Genomic DNA, 27,193 nt, shown 5'->3' with positions numbered 1-27,193 from the left:
GGTGCACCTATAAATAAACTCAAAGATACAATTTATTTTTTTATGATTTTTATATCTTTTTATTAATTATTTTATTACATTTCATAACTTTAACCAAAATAGATTAAAATAAATTGTGCAACACAGCATAGGTTGTTAAAACTGCTGTGTGAACTGTGTTTGTTCACATATTGTGTATATCCTAAATCAGTACTTGACAAAAAGATTAACCTGAATTGACCTGGGCTAAGTATGCTGGCTGTGTCTGCTAACTGCTCAGTGACTGATGGGAAATGTTTGATTAAAACTGCTTTGAATCCAAATATGATAAATGAATATTAGTTTTTCCCCTCCTTTTGTTTCATTTTTTATTTTTCCCATCAGCGTGAAGCAACAATTCATCTCAGGCTGAAATTGATGAATCAATCTGGCATCAGCCGCTCATCAGGTGTGATCATCAGTGTTTTGGCAAGACTGATGAAAGAAGCTGTCATCCCTGTGAGCTGCTCATCTGTTGTGAGTACTGGTTACACTTACAGGCCGTGAAACATAAATAAAAATGCAGTGACACAGGTACATCTGTACGTTATGGTTTTACAACATGATACATGAGGCGCTTTCATTAAAAATGTTTTATTTTGAATTTGATTTAAACAAATTAGACACATCAACATACTATCATTTACTTTTACTATAAACAATGATAAATAATAGACAAAATTACCTGTACAGTTATGCTAATATGGTCTAAATTAAGACATCACGAATCTTCCTTGTGACATAAAACTCCAGGATGTTCTTTCAAAAGGCTTACACATTAGTTTGCTCGCCAAGACTTCTGAAAAGACATTCTCTACCATCAGCTGTGCTCCTGAATGGGCAGCAACTCACTTTCTATCTGATTTACAGAACCCTACTCTTTTACACGCTAACACGACACAACTTGGAAGTGGAAGTGGGAAACAAAGGCTCTCATGGTCTATCAAAAACAAAGGCTGTAACATGGAAGACTTTTTGTGAATGGGTTATTCATCACTGATCAATACGCAAGGGCTGAAGAAAGAATCCTAAAGACATTCATCCACTATTAATGACTTCTGATTTATTTATTTGGATTCTCTTGAGCTTTGAGTCAAGCTAGTTCGTAGTACTTCCCCGTCTTTGGATCGAAATAGCAGTTGAGGCAAGGATCATACAGCAGATTCAAATACTCTTCCTCGTTCTCCTCTTCATTCAGCGACTCTTCCTCTCCTGGAAAAATGCAAGAAAACCTCTCTGAAATACTTAGAGGAAGATATTAAAAATAGACATAGATAACATTCAAGAGTAAATCAAAGCAACTAACTTTGCACAAATAATTATAATTAATGTGACGTATATGCTGTAATGTTTTTGTACCCATCCAAGGCATGAGTGAGAGCGTATTTTCTCAGCTGTTTCTGGAACAAAATGAGAAGCGTGGATGGCAAGGTAACCTTCAGACTCAGGTGGATTTTAAAAGTTTTCTGCCGCTGCCATTTTTTTTCTCTCATCAATCAAGACCTAAGACACCCAGAGCCCGGTACCACATTATGAAGCTGTAAAGAGATTCCCTGTAATCCCCGCTACTTTAAAGCAAGAGAATTTAGCTGTTAAATTGACAGGCAGTTAAATGCTCAAAAGGTTACTGGATGCTCCAGGAGGAACATTTTATCTTATCAGAACTTTGGCGACGATAATGAAAACTAATTATAAGACACATTGTGCGCGAGGTTTAAAAAATGATGTTGTAAACTGCAAAGGTTTCGTCAATTAACCTCGACGATGTGTCTGGGGGGTGCAGACCTGTAATGAGCCTGTCTCTTTTGACCTATGGAGTTATGTGGAGGACAGAGAGCTCCACTCTCCTGGGTTTTTGCCCTTAATTAGATACAGTTTCTCATGCTTCTCCCTCCATGCTGAATGGAGAGGAAGAATGTAAGCATTGACACTAGTGAATGTTTCCTTTGGTTCTTTGCTTTCACACAATTAGTGTGGTCAGTGTTGAAGCATTGTATTGTTTTGCTGTGGAAAAAAAAAAGCACTAAAATTGAGGTTGACGTACCTGCGATTAAGTTCCCCGGATTGTTCCACGTGCCGTCTGACCTTCTCTGCTGACTGGGAGGCATAATAGGCGGGCTGAGCACATCCATCCACTCCCTAGGGCGAAGACCATAAAGGCACACGGTCATGACAACACATGCCATTACACCTACCATCTCACTACTATAGCACGGCACATCAAATTGCCTCTATATGACATTTTAACAATGAAAGTTCCATCATCGGGTGCTCTCAGAAGCCCATCTGAGCTTCCTTTCTGTTGTCCTTGAGGCACTTCTGCCTTACGCACACTTAGCCTCTCCGCCTCACCGTTCTACCTGAAGGATCATTTATTAGATTCTGACTCAAGCTGTGATTTCCAAGTTTCGCTGCTTTGGTCCCGCAGTAGAGGTCTTGACCTTGTTGACGCCTGTGAGAGTAGGACTTCCTTTCACTCTTAAATGAGTTTATCTTCACAGTCAGAGAAGAGCGCACAGGGTTCAGCCATACATCAATCATTCTCTGTTAGAGTCAAACTCTGCTCTTTAAGTATGGAGCCGCAGATTAGACAGAGAAATGGAGATGATGAAGATGAATTATCACTCGGATCACTGCAAGATTAATTTGTTAAGCAGAATTCATTTCAGGCGATACATCAGTTGCATGGTTGCAATTATCCATTTACATCTTTTGCCTTCGGACATAATGTCTCATAAGAGCACATCATAGCATATCTAATGAGGAACTCTAATCTTCTTCTGTACATTATTTAGCAGACAGGCGGTGACTTAAACATTGATTAAAACTTTATCCATCTCACCGTCATAAAGTGCAATAATGAAATGATTGATAATGTCAATATCTCTTTAAAAACAAACTGCCTTTACTAACCATAAAACGGTTTGTTCAAAGCTCCTGTGAGCAGATTTTAGCTGGTTACGAAACAATGTAATTAAAATTGATTCCTCTTCATGACCTAAAAGAGGTAACAGAGCATCAGGAGGAAGAGTGTGTGTTTCTATACTAATCTTTTCCTGCATGAAACTGCTGGCACCGGGTTGGTGTCTGACAAGGCAATTCACAGCATGCATCTGAAAAAGCCTTTGTTGCATTTTAAATTAAAAAGGTTTATAGTAAGTGTTCTGTGTGACAGTGAGACTTATTTGTTAGAAAACACTTTTACTATTTTGCATGTACAGCACAGGATCAGCAAAGAGGTAAGATGCATAGCTTTGTCTACAGGGGTGCCAAAATTGACAGAAACAGGAAGTTCCTCACCAGCTTCATCAAAAAACGATAACAATTCTAGGATTTTCTCTAAGAAACTTTATTATTTAAGATGACTTAATGGGATCCAATAGTTTTTCCTTATAATTATTAGAGTTTCTGATAGTAAATGAGCACCGCACATCTTATGGTATGGTACCTTTCACTTACTACACAGGTGAAGTAGGGATATTAATGCTAATTCTACTTTCGAATGAACCATAGAGTAAAACTTTTCTGAAAGGCACAGTTGAAGTCTCTGAATGGAGTTTTTAACTGGCTATAAAACAGTCTGAAAATAATATTGATACCTCTTCATGAGCTACAGAAGCAAATGAGAGCATAAGTGACAATACTGATTAAATATGTACATTGTAAAATCTGAAGTTGTACTGATTTACAAGACGCAATACGTTTTTCATGAATCCCCCAAAGTACAGTTTTCTGTGTAGCTATTTCTAAGACCATCTGGTTTCACCAGTGGTAGTTAGCATCGAGCTAGGTACCATTTAAAAAAATATATTATTATTGGGACGCTGGTGGCCTAGCGGTCTAAGCGCCCCATGTATCGAGGTCTTAGTCCTCGTCGCAGAGTTCGCCGGTTCGACTCCCGGCCAGTCGACCATTTGCTGCATGTCTTCCCCCACTCTCTACTCCCCACATGTCCTGTCTCTCTTCAGCTGTCCTGTCAATAAAGGCGAAAACGCCTTGAAAAAATAAGCTAATAAAAAACAAACAAATAAAATTTTTGACAATTTATAAATATATATAATTTTGTTTTTGGGGGTGGGGGCATTTTTTTAGACCATTATATTAGAGAGGGGAAGACAGTGGATAGAAGAGAGAGTGGGGGAATGACATGCTGGAAAGGGGGTGCAGGTTGGAATCGACCTCGGGCTGCTCGCTATATGGGTGCGCAATTAACCCTTAGGCCAAATCCAGAAGGTAACAGTATTTACTTAATGTATAACACTGATTTCTTGGAATCCATGATAATGAACGGATGATGGAGAAAAGCTGTTAAAAACTGGCACTACTCACCTGGTCTGTGTTGCTACCTTCTAGGTAAAATACCCTATCACAATAATATACCTCTCCTCACATTTTATACTGGTCACACTGGTATATGACACATAGGAAACATTTTAGATGTAAAACAAAAGGTATTTAAAGTGTTTCGTAAACATCTAATTGTACAGTAGTATTTAAAAGCCTGTTACTGCTCTGTTCTGAATGTGATCCTCTGTAGGTTTTATAGTCCTTCATACAATCACTCAAAAAAACAAGAACTATCCAGTTGTACAGTTAGAGTTACAAAAGATCACCTTCATCTCTGTGAATAAAAAAATCCCCCCCCCAAAAATCAACATTTTCAAAGGGAGTGATACATTCTTTCAAATCTTTCCATGCATTTAAGAGTTAATTACAAGTTTATTCATTTCCATAACCTTATGCTTTCAAAGCGATCCAGTGTGTTAGGCTCTGATTTTTCTTTCTAACAAAGGCATTTATGTGATAGGCAAGAGCCCAGTACAAAAGTTAATGGAAGCAATTTTTGGGGACAAAGGCCTCAGCTACAGAGCTGCAAATGGGACTTCAGATTGTTAAGTGGGACTTGGTGAGAGTGATTACATTCTAGAGTCATTATAATATAGATACGAACAAACCTGTGATTAAGAGAATGCATTAGTTTGATTTAATCTGAGCAAGCACACTGTTTTCACATAGCCTTGAAGTATAATCAAATTGAGCTTTCCAATGAAACAGCATTAGGGCAACTCTGTTTGTCTGACACCCCAGCATTTTGGTAAAATTCGCAGTTTTTTTATTTTTATTGTAAAACAATTGAATTGCTACTCCGGGTGTCTCTGACAGCATGATTTGTGGTTTCACATTCTCGTTTCCCAGCCAAAAGGCAGACAAAAGTATCACACACACAAAGGAACATGTTAAAAAATGCACGAAAAAAGCCCTGGCAACATTAAGCTCAGCAACAAGAGCATTTTAGCTGTCAAGAAAACTGTAGCTCTCAACAGCGAGGAAGCCTCGCAGCAATGCCAGTACTCTGGAAAAAAAAAAAGTAGCATGATGGAATTCACTGTATGGGTGTCTCAGAATGCAACGCCTGGAAGAAAAGGAGAGAAAACAACGACAAAATCCTGTGCAGCTGCTCTTCAATATGTAAATCAGGGCCTGCTTGGAAGTCTAATTTCAGTAGTACAGCTGTGGATGGTGTAGTGCCATGTGAGACAAGGAAGGGAGTTTGTTTGAGGTGACTGTCACTTGTAATATCCATTTCAGAGGACCTTCAATCAAACAGCATTACCTCAGTGGATACTTAAACAGCCTAGAGACACTCAAATAGGACCAGAAAAAGCCATTCTTTTCCTTTCCTACTGATCAGATGTAAGAAATTAACTCTTTACAACCACTCTGAGACAATAACACAAGCAAAATATTTCAGAAAACTGGAGTCAACTCGTGTTTAACAGCAGGATACTTTGCTTTTCATCAATAAATCAGACGTGTTTGGAGGATGGTTGCATAATTTTGAGCAGAGGAACTCTGATGCAATCCCTTTGTCTTGTTTTGTAACATGCCGTGTGGTTGTGTACACCCACAAAAGAGATGGAGATGTGCAGAGACAGGGCGTTGCATTAGCGAGCAGTCGGGCATTAAAGGGGCTTGAGAAGCCCTCAGAGGGGAACTACGGGATCCGTTCATACAAACTGCCACGGTCGGATCTCAGTATGGATATACAGTGCCTAAAAGTCAGCTCTTTAAACTGCCCAGAGTTAACTCAGTGGAACCAAATGTAATACTATATAACATGATCCTACTTTTAATGTTTGAGCAACTTTCCCTTCCATAAGCTTTACAAAAACCTGACCTGACTTCAGAGTTGAAAGGAATGACACTGTAGGCTACTACTTTTCTTTTCATCCTACAGTTTTTCTGTTTTGTTGTTACGATGCATTCACTTTTTCTTATTCCACTTTGTCAAACTCTAGTCTCTTGTTAGTTTCTTTGGTTTTAAGGGCTGCATAATACCACTACTTCTCTTCTTAGCACAGGATGTGCCTGAAGTTGATATTGGATGCACCTTCCCACATATTTTAAATAGCAATCGTACATTTTTCTGCCTCCTCCACTTATTCAAGCCCATACATCAATGTGTTTCTTTCTAAGGTAAGAACTCAAACTTCTCTGTGGTTTTAACCTGTAGGCAGGTGAAACAAGGTGGAACATGTCTTGTGGCTGCTCTGCATTATGAACCACTGAGGCTCCGACCATGCAGAAATCGGCCCTTCCTTCATCAATGATGGATTTCACCTTGTATGGCTGCTGAAAGTCAGGGATAAATGGTGAGTCTAAGTCATGGTTGAGATTTTTTATGAACTTCAAAAGAAGAAATGAACTATCTGATACATAAAGGTGCCATGAAAAGTTGTCCAACAAGCACAATAACTGGTGAAAAATAGTCAGTGATTATGAAAATGACAACAGCAGTTAAGGGAGAAGAAAGCTACAGTACCTGGCAGACTCTCAATTTATTTTTACTCACCAGTGAGCAAGATAAGCCCCCGTCTGCATATTTATCTGACAGTTGACATTTAGCCTTAATTCCACAGTCACTCGTTACCATCTGATTAAGAATTTCAGGGTGACTTTCATGTAAAAGCAGCCAAATTTTAATACAGGCTACATAAGGACATTTTAGTCAAGAAATGCAAGAAAAAAATCTAAGAAAGTTTTTTTAATTTTTACCAACTATTTTCACCTCTACTTGTGAAGACCCAGAAGAAGGAAGGCTTTTGGATATAGCAGGTTATCTAACCCCTGAACTCATATCCTCTTGATTCTAGTCTGGGAACTTGACAGACAACGTACAGTACTGATGTTGTTTTTTAAAAATGGCAGGTTTGATCAATGTGTTAGGCTTCGTGCTCATGACTCTTCAGTGACGACATTCTCTGACCAATCAGTGGCCGGCAGTCCGTCTACGTCACCTTTTAGTATCGCTCAGCTCGCTTGGAAACAGAGCAGAGCAGGTACGAAAAACTGGTATCTGACACGAGGTACCGCGTCCGTGGAAACGCAACACAAACCGAGTAGAGTCGGGTCAAGTGGAGCAGAGTAGGACTAAGACGGACCAGTGGAAAAGGGCGTTTGAGCGTTGGCTGACAAATCCATCCTGCCATCTCTTGTTTTGTTATTATGCTAGAACAAAAGCCATACAAATTGGAAGTTTGGACTAGCTAACTAGCCTAGCAGCATGTGCCAGTCAGCCAGTCATAGCACACTGGTGCATTTTTGTCCTCACTTGTTGATAATACTCCTTAAAAATAAAATAAGCCCAGAGGTTAAAGACTAGTGCACATTTTTGAGTTTCTCTGGCCATAAAAAGCTTTGACCTTTGTTCGCAGTACATAAAATAACAAGGAAACAAACAAAATGTGACACTAAAACTTTCTTCTTTTCAATAAACAAATATGCTATGAATGTCAGTAACGAGTGCCGACTCACCTGGGGTTTGATTGCAGTAGGGGGCTCATTTCCTTCTGATAATGGTGACCCTGATTAGCTGGCTGTGAGAAAAAAGAAAAGTATTGTGTTAAAATGTTGGCACATTTATGACTCAAGCACTTTCTCCGGACATTATAATTAACATTAATGATCTCCATTAACTTCAACAGACCACTGACTGATGTGTTTTGGCATAAAAAGAGTATAACATACATTCACTGCACCTCAAGATTGAATTGAATTGATAGTTTGGGGATTCAGAATGACTCATTTCATTCAATATAGTTCCATAATGAAGGCCATTGTGTCCACCATCACTGTTTTTCAGCTCCATTGCTTGACAATGATGGTTGTCTCTCAGCAGAAAATGTGTAGAACTGTCTCAGGCCATTTTGTCACTGTTGTGCAAATGGCAAATTTGAGAATGTCAAGGGCAGTTGTTGGAGTGTACTTTGATGTAATAGTCATTGGAATATGGTTGCAAACTGTGACAAAAATATAGATAAGGGAAAGAATATAGTGAAAGGGTGGATGTGCAAATAAGAATTCCGTCAGAGTAAGCGAGCAAGGTCCTGACGTGAAGGTCACAAGGTGAACGGGACACCTGCAGGACTATTTATGTTGACACTTCTGTCATCATTCAGCTCTCCATCTTCTCAGAGCTGTGCAGTTCACACACCTTTAATCACAATGAGGCATATGGCACAACTTTTAACATTGTTGCTATTTTCACTTCAGTTTACGGCTTAACTACTCTGTAGCGACCATAGAATAAATAATGGACGTAGTATCTGTGACGTCACCCATCTGTTCCTGAGCGCTGTCTTGAAGCAAATCGGCGGCGGCAGCCATATTGGAAAAGCGGAACTCATCCAGGCAGAGTGTGACTTAAAGGGGGGGAGTTTGAGCCTCCTAGCCAACAGCTATGTGTTCCCGTCCAGGAGTCAAGTCAGTCATGTCCTTAATTGGGCAAAAACTCATAATCTTAATATCTTCTGAAACGTGGCGTAAGAAAAAAATTCACTCCCGTACAGTGTGTGCCGATAGAGAGATTAGCTACGAAGAACCAAGCCGTTTTTTTATCCAGGCTGTAAACATGTTTATTAATGCTGCAAAAATCGTCTTTTTTGAATTGGTGTGTATGTGGTTTCCGGTGTTTCTGCAGTCAGCCTCAAGCGGATTCTCGATGAACTGCAGTTTATAACACTTCCGCATGGGCTTTATACTTTGAGACCAGAGGTTGCCGCTTGGTAGCGACTGACAATTTAGAGAATTGTGCCTTGATTGCACAACCTATCAGAGATTTTTGGGGCCTAGCTTCCACCGGCTGCTCTTGCATCTGTGCCAGTAACTATCATTATTTCCAAACTTTCGAGACCAGCCTAAGATGGAAACTAATGTTTTTACCACAATTTTTACCAATTAAGAATGCTAACATAAGCTAATGTTTTTGCCACAGTGTCAACAGGCAGAGGCGAAATTTGCCGAACTCCTTTCTGTGGATTAATTTGATATGATGTGAGATCAGGTTGTCCCAGAAGTGCAGTTAGCTCGGCTGGAAGTGAAGCTTCCACCAAAGCATCTGCCCCCTGGTGGATGTCTGCAGTGTAGGTCAAAAACTCTGTCTTTCCCCATTCATTTGAATGGGGCTGCTGTCAAACTTTAAAAAACAAATACACGTGGTACGAATATTTCTCACATCCGTATGCTGTGGTGATATGTAGTTATTATTTGACTGTTTTGTGTTCAAGGCCTCTTTTTTCTGAAGTTTCTTTTTCGTTAGTTATCAGAGTTTAAAAAACAAGGTTTTACTTCCGGTTTTGCTTTGATTGACAGCTGCTGTAGAGGGTAACTCCATAGGACCTCGTGACCCCACGCTGTAAGGCGCAGCTGGTTACCGTGGCAACACAGAAATTACCGTGTCAACCACAGAAATTCTCTACAGCGCAGACTCTGGCTGCACAATGGCAGCGCATTGGAAACAGAGTTTTTTGGCTTCAAAACCGTACAACTGGAAAAGGCAGAGCAACGCTGTCCATTCTATATACAGTCTATGGGTTGTCCCTGTCAGCACTTATGTTATGAGCACTATCAATCATTGTTATGGGTGAGAATTAAGTATTTAACAGAGCCAGGTCATTTCTATAATTCCAATAATATTCCTATAATAACAGTGCTTATTGTTGAATACCTAAACTGTAGGCAAGCAAGAGAAGTCAACTGAATCATCATGCTGCTAAATAATTCACATCCATCTTCCAAGTCTTGCTCTGGCTTGAATGCAGTGAGAGCACAATTTTCTTTTAAGAAAGTATACCCAGAACATCAACTCAGTTGCCAAATTTCACATACAATGCCTCATCAGAAATCTGGACTAACAGATCAAAAGTGTTTGCAGATAAAGATTGAGCCAGAAAACTTTCACAGTAACTTCAGCACAACCACAAATGGTCCTTAAGACTCTGCAGTTAATAGAAATACTTGAGCAGTCATTTAGGTCAGAACAAAAAGATCTCTGCCTATCTGGTAAAAAAAAAAAAATAGGCGAAACACACACACAAAAGGATATCGGAGAGCAAGAAACATGGGTGAAAACAAGCGGTGAACATACCAAGAAAAAAAGATCTGTAAAATCTTTAATCTGTCAGAAATGTAAACGTAGATGTAGTCCAAATGTTTTAGGTTAAAAAAGCTTGCTGCTTGGTTGAAAAATGTGGTCCAGCCTTTCAAAACACTTGCAGCTAAATTCTTCATGTGCTATGAGTACAAGAGACTTTTAACTGTGCTGGAAGATTAGAATGGTTTCACTTTCAATATGTATTAATATTCAGCAGTAAGAAACACAAGAGTGTTACCCTCTCCATCTTGTCAAAGCTAAAGACCACGTTATAGCCTCAGGAGGCTGTTTAAGTCTAGTGCCTGCTTAAAGGCTATTACACTGCCTGACATTGATGAAGAAGCAGACATGTGGAAAGCTAAGTCTGTGCATTACTTAGGTAAATTGTAGCTATCTGTGTGCTCCAGTGCCCTCTATAAAACAAGAAGGGACCTAAAATAGTACCCTGCGGAATTCAGCAGGTAATTTGTGCTGCTGCTGCTGAGTTATCAGTGGGGTAGGAGCTGAAACATTTCTACACTGTACCTGTAATATTAAACTCAGTGCATCAGATGGTTGTTAAAACTCTAATGAACTACAGAGAAGAGAAAGTGCTAGGTGTAAAATGACTTACATACGCCACCAAGAATATGACTTATTTTGAGCTGACATCACCTCTGAACACAGTATCAGAGTGGTCAGGGGTGTTAATACAGATGCACAATCTGCATGTATAAGCAGAAAACCCAGACTATGAGTGTTTGATAGAGGAATGGACTGGCCATGTTCCATAACCAAGCTTCTAGTTGGCTCTTGGCACCTATCCAGTTTGACTGCTCTCCTTGAATGATGCTAAGACATTTAGATGCACTGCAACTCCAGTTTAGCCACACCACGCTTTTTACATATGCCCACCTGTTCATCATCTTGTTATGTGCCTACAGTAATCAAAAAGCCTCAAAGAGCTCTACATGTCTCTATAATTCCTGGCCCTCAGCCTCCCCTCTGTGATGAAGACAAAAAACACTCCAGTTCAAATCACTTGGCTGTAACACTCTGCTGTACAGCGTTTCTGGGCTGCACAGACCTGTTTGGCAACGATGTTCAACAAAACAGTACTACTGCCAGATTATTACTTTTTAACGTCCATTCTTTCTGCCTTATTTATCAAGGCAGTTCTTGGGTGATGGCTGGTCGATCTGGCTGCACACCAGAGGATTTTTTTCTCCTTCTTCTTATTTGGTATGAGCTCTTCATGATGCCAGAAAGAAATGAAGACACAACTGTTGGTTGACATGAAATATTCAGGATAAGCAGGGGAATAATGTGTGTATTACTTTATGTACTCTTTACCTTGTTACCAAACTCTTCTTTTAGACATTGACTTTTTTGCTCTGAATGTATATGATAGAGGAAATACTCACACTATACTTCATTTTGTATTCCTTTGTGATGTAATGGTCAACGCAGCATGAAAAAAAACTAAATTCAATCAACAAAATCAACATATTTCTAACAAACTGTCCTTGCTGAAAGTCATGCTCTGTCCATAACATTCAGAACTCATGATGGGAAATAAACCTAATCCTCCATTACTAAACTTGTCTTTGCCATTGGAAACAGACATACACTGAACAGCCATAACATTATGGCAGGTGAAATGAATATCATTGTTTATCTTGTTACAATGGCACCTGCCAGCGGGTGGGATGAGTTTGGCAGCAAGTGAACATTCTGTCGTGGCAACTTATGTGCTGGAAGCAAGCAAGTGTAATGATGTGAGCGACTTTGACAGGGGCCATATTGGCATGGCTAGCCGACTGGGTCAGAGCATTTCTAGCACTGATGATCTTATGAGGTGTTCCTGGTCTGTAGTGGTCAGTACCTTCCAAAAGTGGACCAAGATGGAAAGCTGGAGAACTGGGGATGGGCTCAAGAATTGCCAAAGCGAAAGGAAGCAGTGTGGACACTGTTGGATGGACATTGATTAAATATCTATAAGTGAAGTATGGGTACAGGGCATCTGACAGTGGTATGATGATCTTGTTAACTCGCCCAAAATGTCTAGATAATACTGGTATTTTGTTATTCTCATTATTTGTGCATTTTTCTTTTTTTATTGTCTGTACGGTATTTTTCCTCTCTGTTTGTTGTTTTGTCTATTTGTCTGTTTGTTTTGTATTCTTTTTAATGCCGAACAAACTGACACATTTTCTCGTTATTTAATTTTTTTTCACTCTTCGCCTAGCACTATTTGGTCCTGTATGTTGTGGATATGTGCTGTTGAAAATTTAAAATCCAATAAAACCTAAGTCATAAAAATAAAAATAACTGCCAAAGCTCACTGATGATAAAAGTGAAAGTGACACATTGCATCACAGTTTGTCAGGGTGCCCATGCTGACCCCTGTCCACTGCTGAAAGTGAATACTCTTAGCACATGAGCATAACAACTGGATGAAAAAAGAAAAAAAAGAAAAAAAAGAAAGACAGTGGACTGGGTGAGTTCAAGCATTGTCTTGGCCTCCAAATTCATCAAATCTCAATCATATGGAGCATCTGTTGGATGTGCTGGACAAATAAGTCTGATACATGGAGGCCCCACCTTGCAACTTGTGGGACTTAAAGAATCTAAAGGTATACCACAGCATACATTTAGAGGTTGAGTGGCATCAAGAGGTTCTTTTCTACGGCAGGAACTTTTTGCAGGAACCTTTGAGGAACTCAAGCATTTTGACAGCAGGAAATGGGGTCCTAAATTCAGATCTGGGGTATCCATTTACAATGCAATAAAGCGCAATCAAAAACAGCACAAGTTGAATCTCCTCCATTCCAACACTGTCGCACATGATGATGCCTGCCAGTCTATGCCTTCAATGAATTCATTTTTATTGCATGGCCGTCATATTTTTCTTACTGCCCTCTACTGCTCTGGGGTGCAGTGGAATTACTTTAAATTTTTCTCCATATGTCACTGGCATGATTTGCAAAATCTCCACAAGACTTTAGGCGTCAGTGGAAACGCAGGCAACAATGTGCCACAGGAACTATTTAGTGGAAATGCAACTCATGCCTTGTCAGGTCAGGGTTGGTTTGGCCCTGACCTGATGAGAGGGGGGCAACATAATATGATGCAGGTAGTCATAATGTTGATAATGGCTGATTGATGTTAATTATCATCCATAAGAAGACCTCCTCGCACAATCACTTGTGACAGATTTTCCGACAGTAAAATAACTGTCTTTCCATCCTTATATGACAAGCCAATTCATTAATACTCACTCGTTTTAAAACCTTCAACAAGTTCAACATTCCAAACTGTCATAAGATATATTGAGTATCCAAAAAACGTTTTTATACAAGTTGTTCTAACCAACACAAACAGCCTTTTCAGGCCTAAAGGAGATGAGTTTTTCTATATTATGCCCGTTTCAGTTCAAGTTTTCCTTTTTGGATGTTATATTTCCTCTGTCTGTCAACTGAAGCTTTGATCAGACATCATGTCCAACAGAGAAAATAACACTCTGACACAACAGTTCATATTACACTAGTGTTCCCAAAGAGAGCACAGTATCTACCCTGGAAACACATATTGAGGTATCTGAAATCTAGATTCACACAATCTTAAAAACTACAAGGTGATTCTTTTGTGTTCAACCCTAATAACCGAAGCATAGCACACAGTCGTCTGGGGACTGAAGTTATGTCTGGGCTGGTACAGCAGCTGCAGCAGCACAGACAGCAGCAGCCGCAGTGTGGAAGGCAACAGCAGGGCCACGTGAATCACAGCATCCTGGGAAAAGAAAGGGTTTGTCTGTTCTCATGGAGGAGCCCAAGCCCCAGACAGTGACTGCTTCTAGATCCAAAACCCTCTCGTCTTTCATCTTTCCCAGACACTCAACGGTGCCTGTTTTTAATGTAAGATACAGATGCTAAAATTGGAAAAGTGTGGCGTGGTTTGTAGAGTCTTTCTTATCATTCTTTCTCTCTCTCTCTTTATTTGCATGCGTTTCTTAATATGCTGATGGTGGTGCTGTTGCCATATGTATTTAGAATTGTAAAGTACTGCAGCTGAATCTGAAAACATAACTTCAGGGTTAGATCAAGCCAGATGTAAATCTCATCCTGTCCCTGTGGAAAACTGTACCTACCGCAAGGTCTAAAGCTACATGTTTTTATTAGTGAACGCATCCCTGTGTCCTCAAAAAAGGAACCATGCGATGATAATCCCTGTGGTAATGCCTCTATTCGTGGTGTTCTGCTTGAATGTCAGTATATTAATGGCTACCCTGGGTGCATATAGATGTTAACAGGCCCAGAACTGGACCATCTGTAATGATTGCATTCACAGGGGATCCTACAGTGGACCCAGTAGGGCCAGGGAGTGCACTGTTCCCTCTTCATAAGTGCAGTGTGCTTATGCTAATGGACTAAAGATCTGAGTGACCTTCAATAGCCAAGAGCAAGCTATACCATCTTTGAATTCTTAAAGACTTGTGGGGATAATTGAAATGACCTAAATAATTTTTAGTCACAGGGGGAAGTCACTGGAGATATTATGCCAGTATACTTTTAAAAGCTGTAAGAGGCCAATTAATGCGTTTCCATCTCCATAATCTTTTTAATGCAGGAAACATGCAGGAGAAAGAGGTGCATTAGCACTTTATGATGGCATACATTGAGGGCTTGAAATGGAAATAAGCAAGCGTTGGGATCAGCCGGGTCAAAAAATTATTCCAGACGGGAGATTGAAAGAGGGACAACCTGCTAATGATTGTAAATAGTGGATGAGCTGCACATGAGTGTTGCTTCTTTAGCAAAGAATAAAAGATCAAGACCAAGAGCTGCAGAGTGTGATAGTGCACACCGTGGAGATGTGGTCCAGGTTGAAGTGTCGTCAGTGCTAATGCTGATGCTGACATTGCACTGGTGGATCTGAGATGTGCTGAGGCCCGAGGCTCTGCATTCATCTTCCTCCTGCTCCCTTTTCAGACTTGCCAGCATTCGGAGCTCCTCATCATCATCCTTACATGTTCCTGCAGACTGCTAAGCAGGTTTAAGCTGTGGTCGCTGGATCAACAGAGTGCAGTGTGATGACTTCTCCTTCCTTTTAAACCATTGATAATTAAAACAGAGGTTACTTTTTTTGGAAACAAGCCCAAAACACACACAATCCAAAAGTGATGAGGTTTAACTTTTTTTTTCAACCAACGACAAAACTTCAGGCCAAAATGGAACACAAGTAGTCCCAGACAATGCCCAAAGAGGTGCTGGACATAATTCAATGTTTTGACCCTCTGAGGAAATGCCTTTTAAAAGCATATCTATTAATCCAAGAGTGCTATGCTGACTTGATTTGTGACAAGCTTGGTGTTGCCTGGTGTTGGATCAATGGCAGTCAATAAACCAGGACTGCGGGGAGCGAAACAAACTCCTTGTCATATTCCTCTGACAACCTTTCAGTCAAAGCCCCTCACTGCATGCCGCCTTCTGGAGTTGGCACAAATCAGCAGTCTGGAGCTGCACTGATCAAGGATGCTGGGATACGTCCCAGCAGTGAGTTGTGTAAATGCAAAAAAGCAACAGCCAAGTGACAGATCTCCCCTCAGGCCTTGTGATCGCTCCAGTTTGACTATTCTGTGATCCTGGATCTTTTCAACTGGAGCAGCGGCCTACCTCAATTTGTAACAGACCCACAGTTTGATCTGTTTTCAGCACAGCACTAGACGCCTTCAGCAGTGACCACACATGACTATTGGGAACAGAGAATTAGCTAGACAGAGTACAGTCAGAGCTTTTAATAAGCGACAAAGCCTCCAAAATTCACTCTGGACACCCCCAACTAGAGAAAAAAATAAATGTAACTGAATCATGAGCAGAGCCAATTTACTGAAGACTCTGGCAATGACAGCCGCTGCACACAAACATTTTTCAGTGCTTTTTAATCAAACTCGTGCTCGTTCAACCAGGTTGCATTAATCAACCCTGGAGGGAGAAAATCACAAGAACGCACTTTTTTAAACTTAACTGTGATCTCCAGCAACTCTAGTCAAAAATATCTAAATCTTTGGTCGTGGACACTACTGAGGGTTTGCAACTTTTTCATAGCCACATGATAACACTGTCTGTATGATGCTTCGTGCTGGGCAAGTACTATAAAGTGGACGTATCAGAGCTTTTCTTGATGGAACAGTTGCCACAGGGATACTTGAGAGGCTAAGGCTCAGACTATAAAGTTCATTTTCGGGCTATAAAAGGAAAGCATTTTCTAAAATAAAAGCTAAAAGCTATGTAGAGCAGCAAAGTCAATTCTCCTTGATTCTAGGACTTCAAGCACCCTCTTTCATTCTACATAGTTATTTGATTAAGTAATTATCATTTCCTCCATGCTTTAGTAAAGATCTTTCTTCTCACACAAATATAAACTTACAGATATCAAAAGAAACCAAGTTCTTGCGAGGTTTACATCAAGTGTGTTAGCTTTTTCCTTCTTTCCTAAACAATGATGTAAGTGTTAAAATCAAAAAGTGTCAGCGCTACAAATGAATAAACTCTGCTTACCATTGCAAAACATAGGAGGTGTTTGCTGGCATGTCAAGCTGATTTTTTGTAGATGAGTGTGACTGAGCGACAATAATGAGTTTGTTTGCTTTGTGAATGCTGACACAGTGAGAGGTTATCCAAATTGGCAATTTCTCTGTGGCATCAAACGTGGGCATCTCACAGTGGAGGTAATTAGGGGTGATGGACAATAAACAGCTATTCAGTTAATAATGAGGTGAACTTTAGGATAAAAGTCATTCATATGCTGGTGTTGAATTCACATTAATACTTGTAGAGCTACATTTCTCTAGATACAAGCAGGTGTTTGTTATAAATTATAGCCGTAAGCTTTACCTTTGGCCGTGTTGAGTCCTCCACTTTGACTTCTTGCAGCAGTCTACGGGAAAGAGATACACTGCTGTTATCAACCAGAACCTGGCTCACTACCTCTGATCCCTGTGGGTGACACTTCTGTTCCTGTCTGCTGGGTGTCGTGCTGGGTGAGAGGCACCGTGTGGGGACGATCCCAGCAGGTTCAGCTCTTCCTCTGAGTGCAGGCTGTGTACTGGCAGCAGTTGGACGGAGCTCTCTTTGTGTTGTTCGGTCCATGTTTTGAGATTCAGGATGGACTTCAAGTTGCACTTCTAATGTTGCATTGGGAGATCTGGGAGTGGAAGGGTTGGACTCGGCACTACTTCTTTGATGATGGTATGTTGTGTAGGTGGTATCCTGAAAGAAATACAGGGAAGCATATATTGATTCAATGACGATAAAACACACCATAAAAAGGATGATTAGTCATGACCTATATCCAATGTTAGCTTGACAATTTTGATGTTGTGTTTCTACCCTTTAGATAGATGTCTGCTTAATGAACCGTGATAATGAGATGGCAAACTGTCAAGGGGATTGAATAGGTGTTGGGGCTTAGCTTTAAATTAACCCCACATTAAAAAAGGCTAATGGCATCTCTTTCAGTCTACTAACGTTTCCCACCTTCAGATTTAAAGTTAACACCCAATGATGTAGTTCAAAAGTTGTCGCCTACCAATCAGGTTATATAACACACAGCGAATAGAGACACAGTGCATGCTTCTTTTCAACATTAAAGGAATACTCAGCTGAAACCAAAGTTTTGAATATCAAACACTCATCCTGTAGGCTTGAAAGATACGTGATTCTGAAAAGTTTGTACTGGCTCCTTCACTGAGGACGGCAGCTGGATTCACAACAGTGGATTCAAATTGTGACCCAGTTTCAGAGCGGAGAAAAAAGAAAAACAACTATGGAAACTTTTCAAAAAATCCTGCAGCAAGAAACGCTTCTGTCTCAAAAACAGCTATACCAAATGACCAAGTATGTACATACATAAACTCAGGCTGGCAGAAAACAATAGTTGGGCAATTATAGAAAGTGGAAAGGGTTTGATGGTGTCAGAGCAAACTTAGCATGTGTGTGGACACAGATGATGATGATGATGCTGAAGGAATATTTGACAGTGTGTTATGTAAGGGCCTTCCTCTTAGCGTCTGGGCCTTGTCTCAGCCTGTCTGGATTCTATTTTGCTTAACCACCCGTTAACCATGCATTATGTTGCTTATTACCCAGCTAGCAACTCAAGATACAAACATGTTTGCAAAAAAAATGATCAAAAAATGATTCTAGTGATTTGAAATGATTTGATGATTTATTATAAAGGTTTTTTTAAAAAAGGAGTCCCAGTGTTTCCACAGCAGTTAGCGTTCTATGGTGATGGATTCTGTCCGTTGTACTCAATTTAACATTGAACTGAACATTTCAATTCCCAGTCAAGTTGCGGTCAAATTTCCTTTAAGGGGTCATATATCACTTTAGCGAAAATAAGTTGTTCTGTTGTTTCAGTGGCAAAACCTCCAAGCTAACTTGATGTAATCTATGGTTTTGTTTATTAGCTAAAGTTGTGGTTTGTTGGTGTCATTTTTATATTAGCCGTTGTCTAGTTGTCTAGCGCACACACAGCAAATGTAGGAATTGAATGAGTAGACATCTCAGGATCACAACATAAATTAGAATTATATGCAGACGATATTATGCAAACAAATTTAGAAAACATTCTTCCAGCTTTAATGGAGAATATTAAAGGACTATAGTCTGGTTTCGGGATATAAACTGAACATGCAAAATGTGAAGCTATGATCTTGGGAAACCCTGTTTCTATAGAAGTTAAAAATGAATATCAATGGAAGTGGGATAAAGAAAAGTTAAAATACTTAGGCATAGACATTTCCAGAAACATGGATGAGCTGTATAACTATAACTATGATGGCTTAGAGAACAAAATCAAACAAGACCTGAATGGATGCAGTTTAGTCCCTCTGTCACTATTTGGAAGGATTGACTCTATTCGAATGAATATACTACAGTGATTCCTTTTTTTGTTTAAAGTACTACCTCTATATGTTAGCCCAATGAGATTTAAGTACTGGGATCGAATGCTACTTAAATTTGTATGGAACAATAAAAAGCCAAGAGTAAAAACGAAAACCCTAAAAATGGCCAAGAGGAATGGGGGGCTGGCCCTCCCTAACATGCAATGTTATTTCTACGCAGCCCAAATACAGATCTTGCAACATGGCTAAATCATGGCACGCAGGCAAAATGGGAGATTATTAAAGGCACCTTAACTTAAAGGCCTGGGGAAATCCTTTCCTTTCTTGGGGAAAAAAATCCAAACAAAAAATAGGTAATAAATCGTTGAAATATGCTAACAGTTTGGTATAAAGTTAGGAGGGAACTCAAGCTTGATAATGAACTGCTGACACTTAGAGAAATAAGGGACGACCCCAACTGTAACCCAAAGAAACTCCAAGCTAACTTGAAGTAATCTATGGTTTTGTTTATTAGCTAAAGTTGTGTTTGTTAATGTCATTTTATATTAGCCGTTGTTTAGTGGATTACAAAGTGTATGATGAAATTGGGATTTCAACAAAAAAAACTTGGTTGAAAGCAGAGAAATCAGGTCTGTACTGCCAAGGCAGGTTTCAACCATTTTCAGCTGGCTAAACATGGTTGCAACATCAATGTGTCAGAAAACACAATTTTGATAAATTGTTTTGATAAATTAACTTTGCTGGCGATGCTTAATGGGTTGGTATTTATCTTTTCAAAGTAATTTTACATCAGTAGTTGAAGCCCCATCTTTGCACAGATGTAAATGAATCTTGTATTTACTTTTTATAAAACATCACAACCACTGTATGAGATGTGACTTACATCGCTAAGTTCAATTTGTAATGAGTCACAGAAGCAGATTTCCCTGTAAAGTTAAGTGTAAATATATATACATTACATCAATGTCTACATTTAGATGTTAAACCAGTTCACTTTTGAACCAATCTTTTATGTCTTCTCAGCAGTGGCAATAGAGTCCTTTAAACTTGAATACTCACCAGGAGCCATTGTCTTTTTAGCAGCAAGCTGATCATGATAACCATGATTTGCAGATTCCCTAAATTAATCAACTTGTAACCTTTGACACGGTTAAAACGACCTTCTAACAGTATTTAAGCTTCCCTCTGTGAAAGTGATGTTACAGGAAAAAGATCACTTTGTGAATATATGATTTATAATTGTTAATTCAAGCTGCCTTAAACTTCCTTTGTCCACAAAATTAAAAAATACTTAAGATCAACCATACAAGCTGACAGTAGTTAAAAATTGAAATGAACTAGTACAGTTGATAATTGGATTAAAAATCTTAGTTTACTAATACATCTTTCCAGTTTTGGTTAATTGTAATAGATTAGATTAATTCTAATTCACACAACAACACAAGAAATATACTTTGTTTAATAGTCTTTCCACTTCTCTTGTGAAAAAACAGGATCACAATTGTGGATAGATAAGCCAGAAAACCTACATCTCTTATGTCCAAAATAAAGACATTGTTATATCTTCTCTTTGAACTACAGACGCTTCTTCTCTTGTGTCTGCTGTGTCTTTTTGAGGTGTTTTCTTTCATCTCTGAGCTGTTCCAGGGGTGAAAGGTCATGATAAGCCCCTCCGGGTTTCAAGCTCATCTGCTCCATAAGTTATTTGTTTTTCTCTTTTCTTTCAGCACTTTATCATTTTAGTAAGCACAGTGAATAAACAATGACCTATATGTATTATTGAAAGGATTTATATCTGTGTGGCTGTCAGAATGAATGTTTGTTGTGTGCTTTTGTGTGTCTGTGTCTGTGTGTGTATGTGTAAGCCTCTGTAGCTCTTTGTGTTGAGGGCAAGCAGCAGTGCACTGATTTTCTAGCATTTGATCATGAGAGTTTACTACACCACTGCATGTTGCATTCTTTCACTTAATAGAGCAGCAAAATAGCTCAACTCCGCTGAAAACCTCATTTAAAAACATTTGGCCTTCTTGTTATTGTTTCTCAAACATTTCAAATAGTTAATCAACTGAAAATTATTGTTTTGTTTAGCTTTTAATATTACTCTATGTTTGAAAACTAATGTTAGCTCAAAGAATTGCATGGGCGTGATGCAACACCTTGAAAGATGATATTGCTCTGTGTTAAGAAATAAGCAACTGGCCACAAATGAATGGAAATCTAAATCAGGCCAGTTTCTGTGAGAGGGCAACATATCAATATCAAAATATAACAAGGTGGTGAAATCTGGTAGGTAGGAAACTCAAGCTGAAAGCATTGATAAACTAAGATAAACAACCTGAACAACTACACTAAGAAGCTAGCATCTATAGCAGTGTTAGTCTGACTGGAATGGCCATTAATTTCAACCATTTGTCATTAACATACCTTTGCCTTTCTGTCACAGTCAACTTAAAACCATAATTAACTCATTCATTACACCCTATGTGCTGTGCTCCTTACTCTGTGCCTATTGTGTTGCTGATTATGCCCATTAAATCACTACATATATTGGAACACAGAAGGGTTGAATGATATCTTCTTACACATAGGGTGCTTTCACACCACATCTTGTTCGCTTTGTTCGATTCCCTTGGGTCTTTTGTGTTCATGCTGCAGTATTGCAAAGCAGGCCAAAGCACACACCATCATCCTTACATTATTCACGTCACAGCCTACTTTTCCAGCTGTGTAGGTAAACAAATACTATGGGTACTGGTCTCACCCACATTGTGAGAAGCTGGCTCCACGATGCAAATTACCATTAGTCAGTTAAACTACTAACAAAATGAGTCATTGATTGACTTGGAGCAATGAAGAGGTTAATTCAAAAAGTGCTGTATGCCGCCTGGGCAAAGAGAGACATCACTATCGGAGACAATCGGATCTTTTTCGACAGGGACTATGCAAAAGTGCAACAAGAACTAAGCTTGTTGCGCTGAGAGACAAGAATGTGAATCACACATCATCTTTCCAGCCAAGCTAAACGTTTTTGGAGAGGGCGATACCAGGATCTATGAGTCACCTGAAGAAGCAGCTAAACACCTGAGCAAGCAGGGACTCATTGACTCACCGCCTGCAACCAGCCGAAAGGTATGAACTTAAGAAACTAAGTGACACTTGTTAAAACTATGTATGACATAAAATTGTTAATTAGTTGAAATATAACGTAGAAATATATCACCTCGAAGGGAAATTATAATGTTAAGTTGTATTCTTTCCTTTAAATATTACCCTTTATAATGATAATAATTAATCATAGTTTGTTTCAATTTTGCCTGCTTATTTATCTTCTCCCTCTTCCCTTTAGTTTGTATTGATTCCACAAAGAATCAGAACCTTGGTTAGTTGCAATGAAATTGAATCGCATCTGTATAAAATGAGTCTTTCTTTAGGAAGTTGGGAGATACTCTGGAGTTAAAGAAAATAATAGCCAGATAATCATTTGATATGACCCCCTAATGAATTTTTTTTCTGAAGACTTTTGATTAGAATAAAAAAAGAGTATGCAGAGTCAAGGAGCTATTTGTTGCTGGGTTGATTACATTCTCACTGCAAATGAATCGCTCCAGGGCTAAAGACTGAAAACAAGCCAAGACAAGACCCTCTCTTCTGGGTGATCTCAGCTCGCTTGTTTTGGTCTGCATCTGAGTGCAGTTGCTGTGTTTACTTTGTCCAAATAACCCAGTTCATGATGGGAAAGGCCTCCTGTTTTGGAACTTCTCCAAATGATCCAGGTGTGAAAAGAACCCTTGATTTCTTCTTCAGTACAAACAAACCACACAAGCACAGTGGGAGTAGGGGTGAGGATGCTTCTATGTTATAGATATGTTATTACCATCTCTCAACCAACGTTAAGCAGTAAGGAAAAGGTTAAAGCACTTGAATTAGTATTAATTTTACCCCACCAGTTTAACTAGGCATGGACAACTTTCACAAATTCTTCAAAAGAATTGCAGAGCTAAAACTAAGGGTTTGGAGATTAGTGATGTAAAATGCAGGTAAATGGGCTGTGTTATAGTAATACCACTTTACCATGGACTCAAACAAGTTAATGCTAATGCACAAGGCTAAATAACACCACCATGACTTATAGAAAGAGGGAGGCTTGCCAGCAAACAAAGTAGAAGTCATCTCTGGGACTCACTAAGCACAAAGCCAAAAATGAATCACCTCCCTGGAAGATAAAGATGCGATGACAGCCAGACCCCAGCACCCTGAGATTTGAGATGCATGTACCCTCTATAATTGCACCATACTGATAATTTAAACTTTTTTATGGGGCGGCATACATCTCTATAGAGCAGATGGAACTTGCCTCAAACTGTTCATCTCTAATCTGTTTTACTCCCTGAGTCCCCCATCTGCTCCCTCTGCCAATGACAAGAGGAATCAGTGTCCACCCACGTGCCAACTGCTTCCTTTGAGACTTCACTTTCTTCACCTTCCCAAACCCTATTCAGTTCTTCCTCATCCCCTTCCTCGACACTACTCAAGTTCAATGACCCCACAACCCCTGTCTCAGCACCCATCTTTACCACTGGTTCTGAGGTTTTTGTGTGGCAATAGATCTCTGAATTCCTGTCTTGATAGGCTATAGAAAACGACTGATGATTTCTGCTCTGTTATCAAATCATGTTAATCTGTACAGTTCTTTGTAAAGTTTAGTGAAGGTCAACTCTTCAGTGTTATAAAGGCCGCTGAATATTCAAATGCTTAACGACAAGTTTTTTTTATTTTGATCTTGTCAGTTCTTTTAACCTAGATGCACCACTTCTCCTTCAGTCAGTCCTATCAATTTTTCGTTGTATAAATGTTTCTCAACCTGGCAGAAAAGGTGATGCTGGTTCTGCTGTATTTACAACTAGTTTCAATGCCAGCAGTTATCATGTGGTGTTAATGATTCCTTTGAATGAATTTGCATGTTATTTTTTATATTTTCAACTGAAAAATTCTAAAGGTTATTGGCACTATTGCACCTTTAAATATGAAAACCCTGTCATGTGAATGGAAAGCCCTGTAGATAAACACCCCAGATATCACAAGTCAGAAAGAGTTAACAGGAAAGTTTGACACGGACAATTTTAAGACCAACTTTGTATCAAATAAAGGGATTTAATTGATTCTAACATCAGTAGTTACAATTACTAAATTGCATCCTTATAACACGTTTAACAAGCAAAATAACCCCTTTCTATTATTGGGTATGATTATTAACTGCTTATTTTTTTAAATCTACAAAAAATGTGAAAGCTGCTGCAACCAGACAGGAAACATTTGGCTGGACTGTAATAAGTCAATACTTTTAATACTGAGCTTCAGAGGATTAATTACAGCACGCTCCTTCATCTACCTGCTGTTTCCAAAAAAGCCCTTTTAAATGTTGTATGTTTTGGGGCATTTTTGCCTTTATGAGAGGACAGCTGAAGAGAGAGAAGAGAGTGTGGGAAGACATGCAGTACATGTCATGGTTGCAGCCGGAAATCAAACCGGCGACCTCTGCGACAAGGGCGATAGCCTCTGTATATGGGGCGCTTTAAACCGCGAAGCCACCATATCCCCAAACAGCCTTTTTAAAAATGTTTGATTTCCTGAGATTGGAAACGCTAAAAATGACCGTGGCTCACTACAGGCTCTTTTTTCCAAAAATACTGAAAACAGTTGAAAACTGTTAAGCCTCTTGTTAAGAAGGGAAACCTGAGCCTGTCAATATCAACTAATCAAACACCTCCTTTTACTGAAAAAAAAACGTTTAATGATGTTGTTTTGGCCTGACATCTTTTTTTAAATGCTAATGGCCACTTAACAGATTTCAATCTTAACTCTGGCTCCATGAATCACTTGAACTGACAGAGATGACTTTCAAGCAGCAGCAGAGTTTTGGTGTGAATCACCACGATATGTGGATTCCCAAACACACATGCGCTCTCAATGTCATAATATGCAGATGACACTAACATTACATTTACTGTGTTCCCATTTGACTGAAGTGCCTTAGACTGAATATGTCCTTTTCTAGACCATGTGAATGCCTTAAATTACACATTTTGGTATTTAATCAAACAAAGACAAAATGGAAACAACCATATGTGGAATTATGAAAAAAAATTCAAATGTATCCCTGCAGTGTGACAAATGTCACAGTGATGAAGCCAATTTTTCTCACTGTAAATCGTCCGAAGCTTACTCCATTTCAGACTAGCATATTCTAAACTCTTTCAGAAACTCTGCAGACAATATGAAAACAGAGCCCCCACCTGTTAAATTATAGCTGGAAGAAATTGTAAAACTCTCTCTTGGACATAATTTGGGTCTAACTTTTGAATAAATTTGAGCACTTACACAAGACTTGGTATCCTAAAGTTACAGTCCGCATCTTCACTGCACTTGTTTCAGTAACATGCATGGTCCAAGGGCTGGGTAGCTGTGAACCTTTTAATTATTACCCTTTGTTAATTTTCTTTGACTTGTTTGCTTGTTTGCTGTTTTTAAGGACACATCCGTAACATTGAATGCTTTATCACTGCTCCCTTAATAATAATACAAAAACAATAGAAATATAGTTATTAGATCTAAATAAGTTTAAGAGAAAATCTGAATCTATATGATACATTTAAAGAAATGAGTTCTATTTAAGTTCAAACAAGAACCAAGGGCACTGAGCACCTGATGCTGTTTGTAAATCTTTGCACTATCTTTCACTTACTTATAAAAGAAAAACTAGTGTGAAAATGTTGACTTGAATACATGTAAACAATACCTAGTTATACTGTGTTGCCTCACAGACAAAATTTAGTGTGGTTCGTTGTCAAAGTAGCAAATTGCACTGGTTTGCAGGGAAATACAGGAACGTTAGACTTAACTCCTGTTGGCAATGGAACTCAGGAAGGTTGGTTAACTCTGGCTGGTAAGAAACAGTGAGCCAGCAGTGGCCTCGTAAACAACAAATAGCCCAAAAAACATTTGTGAAAAATAAGGAAAAACTTTAAGCTGCAATGTGAAGTTTGCTTGTTAACATACAAAAGTAGTGTTCACATGGAGTGTTACTTTCCAAAAAAATCTATCCTTGAGGTTGAATAAATGTGTTGAATGTCTTTTTTTGGTCTCATTAAAATAAGGCAAAGCCCTATCTTAAATCCACTATCAAGTACATCCATGTGCAATTTCTATGTGTCTCCCTCTCCTGAGCCTTTGAAGGAGTTCTGCTCTGAATTGAGGCTCAGTGAGCTACTTTTCAGTCCCTGACAGGAGAATGCAATTGTGTTTGCATTTGTTTGTTTGCTTGCGTGAAAACCAACAGTCACCTACTCAAAGAGCTCCACAGTGCTTCTGGAGGTAAGAAATCAACATGGAATCTCTAAATTAACTTTCTTTTTGTGTGTGTCATCTTAAGCCCTTTCAATATGCGTTACCGGCACATCAGAGGCAATACATAGTTGGCAGCTTTGTGCTCCACCACCTATAGGCTTGCTTCACACTCACTCTCATTGTTCACTTTCTGATCTCTGTGGATATCTAAGGAACTAGCAACTTTGTGTTTTACGTTATGTTTGAATTACAGATTTGGCTCTCCCTTTTCTTACCTCTGATTAATAGTGATTTCTACAAATGACCTTCTCACAGAAAAGTTGTAGGTTGAAAGCTTAAAAAACATACAATAGCCCTTCTTTATGCTGATTTTTATAAATGAAGTGTATTGCACTGCATCAAATTGCTTACTCCCCTCTCATAGAACCAAACTACAATCTTCTTTCTCTGCACAAGTTCATAACAAGTGATGGTATCTGATTTGAATGTGTTAATTTGAAGAGGTGATC

At 39.1% G+C, this 27,193-nt stretch overlaps 1 protein-coding gene across 8 annotated transcripts in view; it reads right to left on the bottom strand.

Annotated features, from left to right (window-relative positions):
- Positions 1–1,061: 1,061 nt before the first annotated feature.
- The window catches only part of cfap20dc (CFAP20 domain containing), a 46,563-nt gene continuing 20,431 nt past the window's right edge, over positions 1,062–27,193 (bottom strand). For 3 of the 8 annotated variants that reach the window (XM_034694209.1, XM_034694231.1, XM_034694214.1), the window contains 4 exons: positions 17,326–17,700; positions 7,834–7,895; positions 2,063–2,157; positions 1,062–1,230 (listed from right to left, as the gene is read on the bottom strand). In XM_034694209.1, the coding sequence (XP_034550100.1) occupies positions 1,112–1,230; positions 2,063–2,157; positions 7,834–7,895; positions 17,326–17,700 (651 nt within the window). In that variant the 3' untranslated portion in view covers positions 1,062–1,111. Of the gene's footprint in view, positions 1,231–2,062; positions 2,158–7,833; positions 7,896–15,295; positions 15,536–17,325; positions 17,701–27,193 lie in introns of those variants that run through there. The other 5 variants (XR_004632752.1, XR_004632749.1, XM_034694223.1 and 2 more) reach the window with 5 other exon arrangements.

This window comes from Notolabrus celidotus, chromosome 1, assembly GCF_009762535.1.
Source record: "Notolabrus celidotus isolate fNotCel1 chromosome 1, fNotCel1.pri, whole genome shotgun sequence".
NCBI lineage: Eukaryota > Metazoa > Chordata > Actinopteri > Labriformes > Labridae > Notolabrus > Notolabrus celidotus.
The sequence above is the reverse complement of the archived record's forward strand: the minus strand, read 5'-3'. Positions and strand labels throughout refer to the sequence as shown.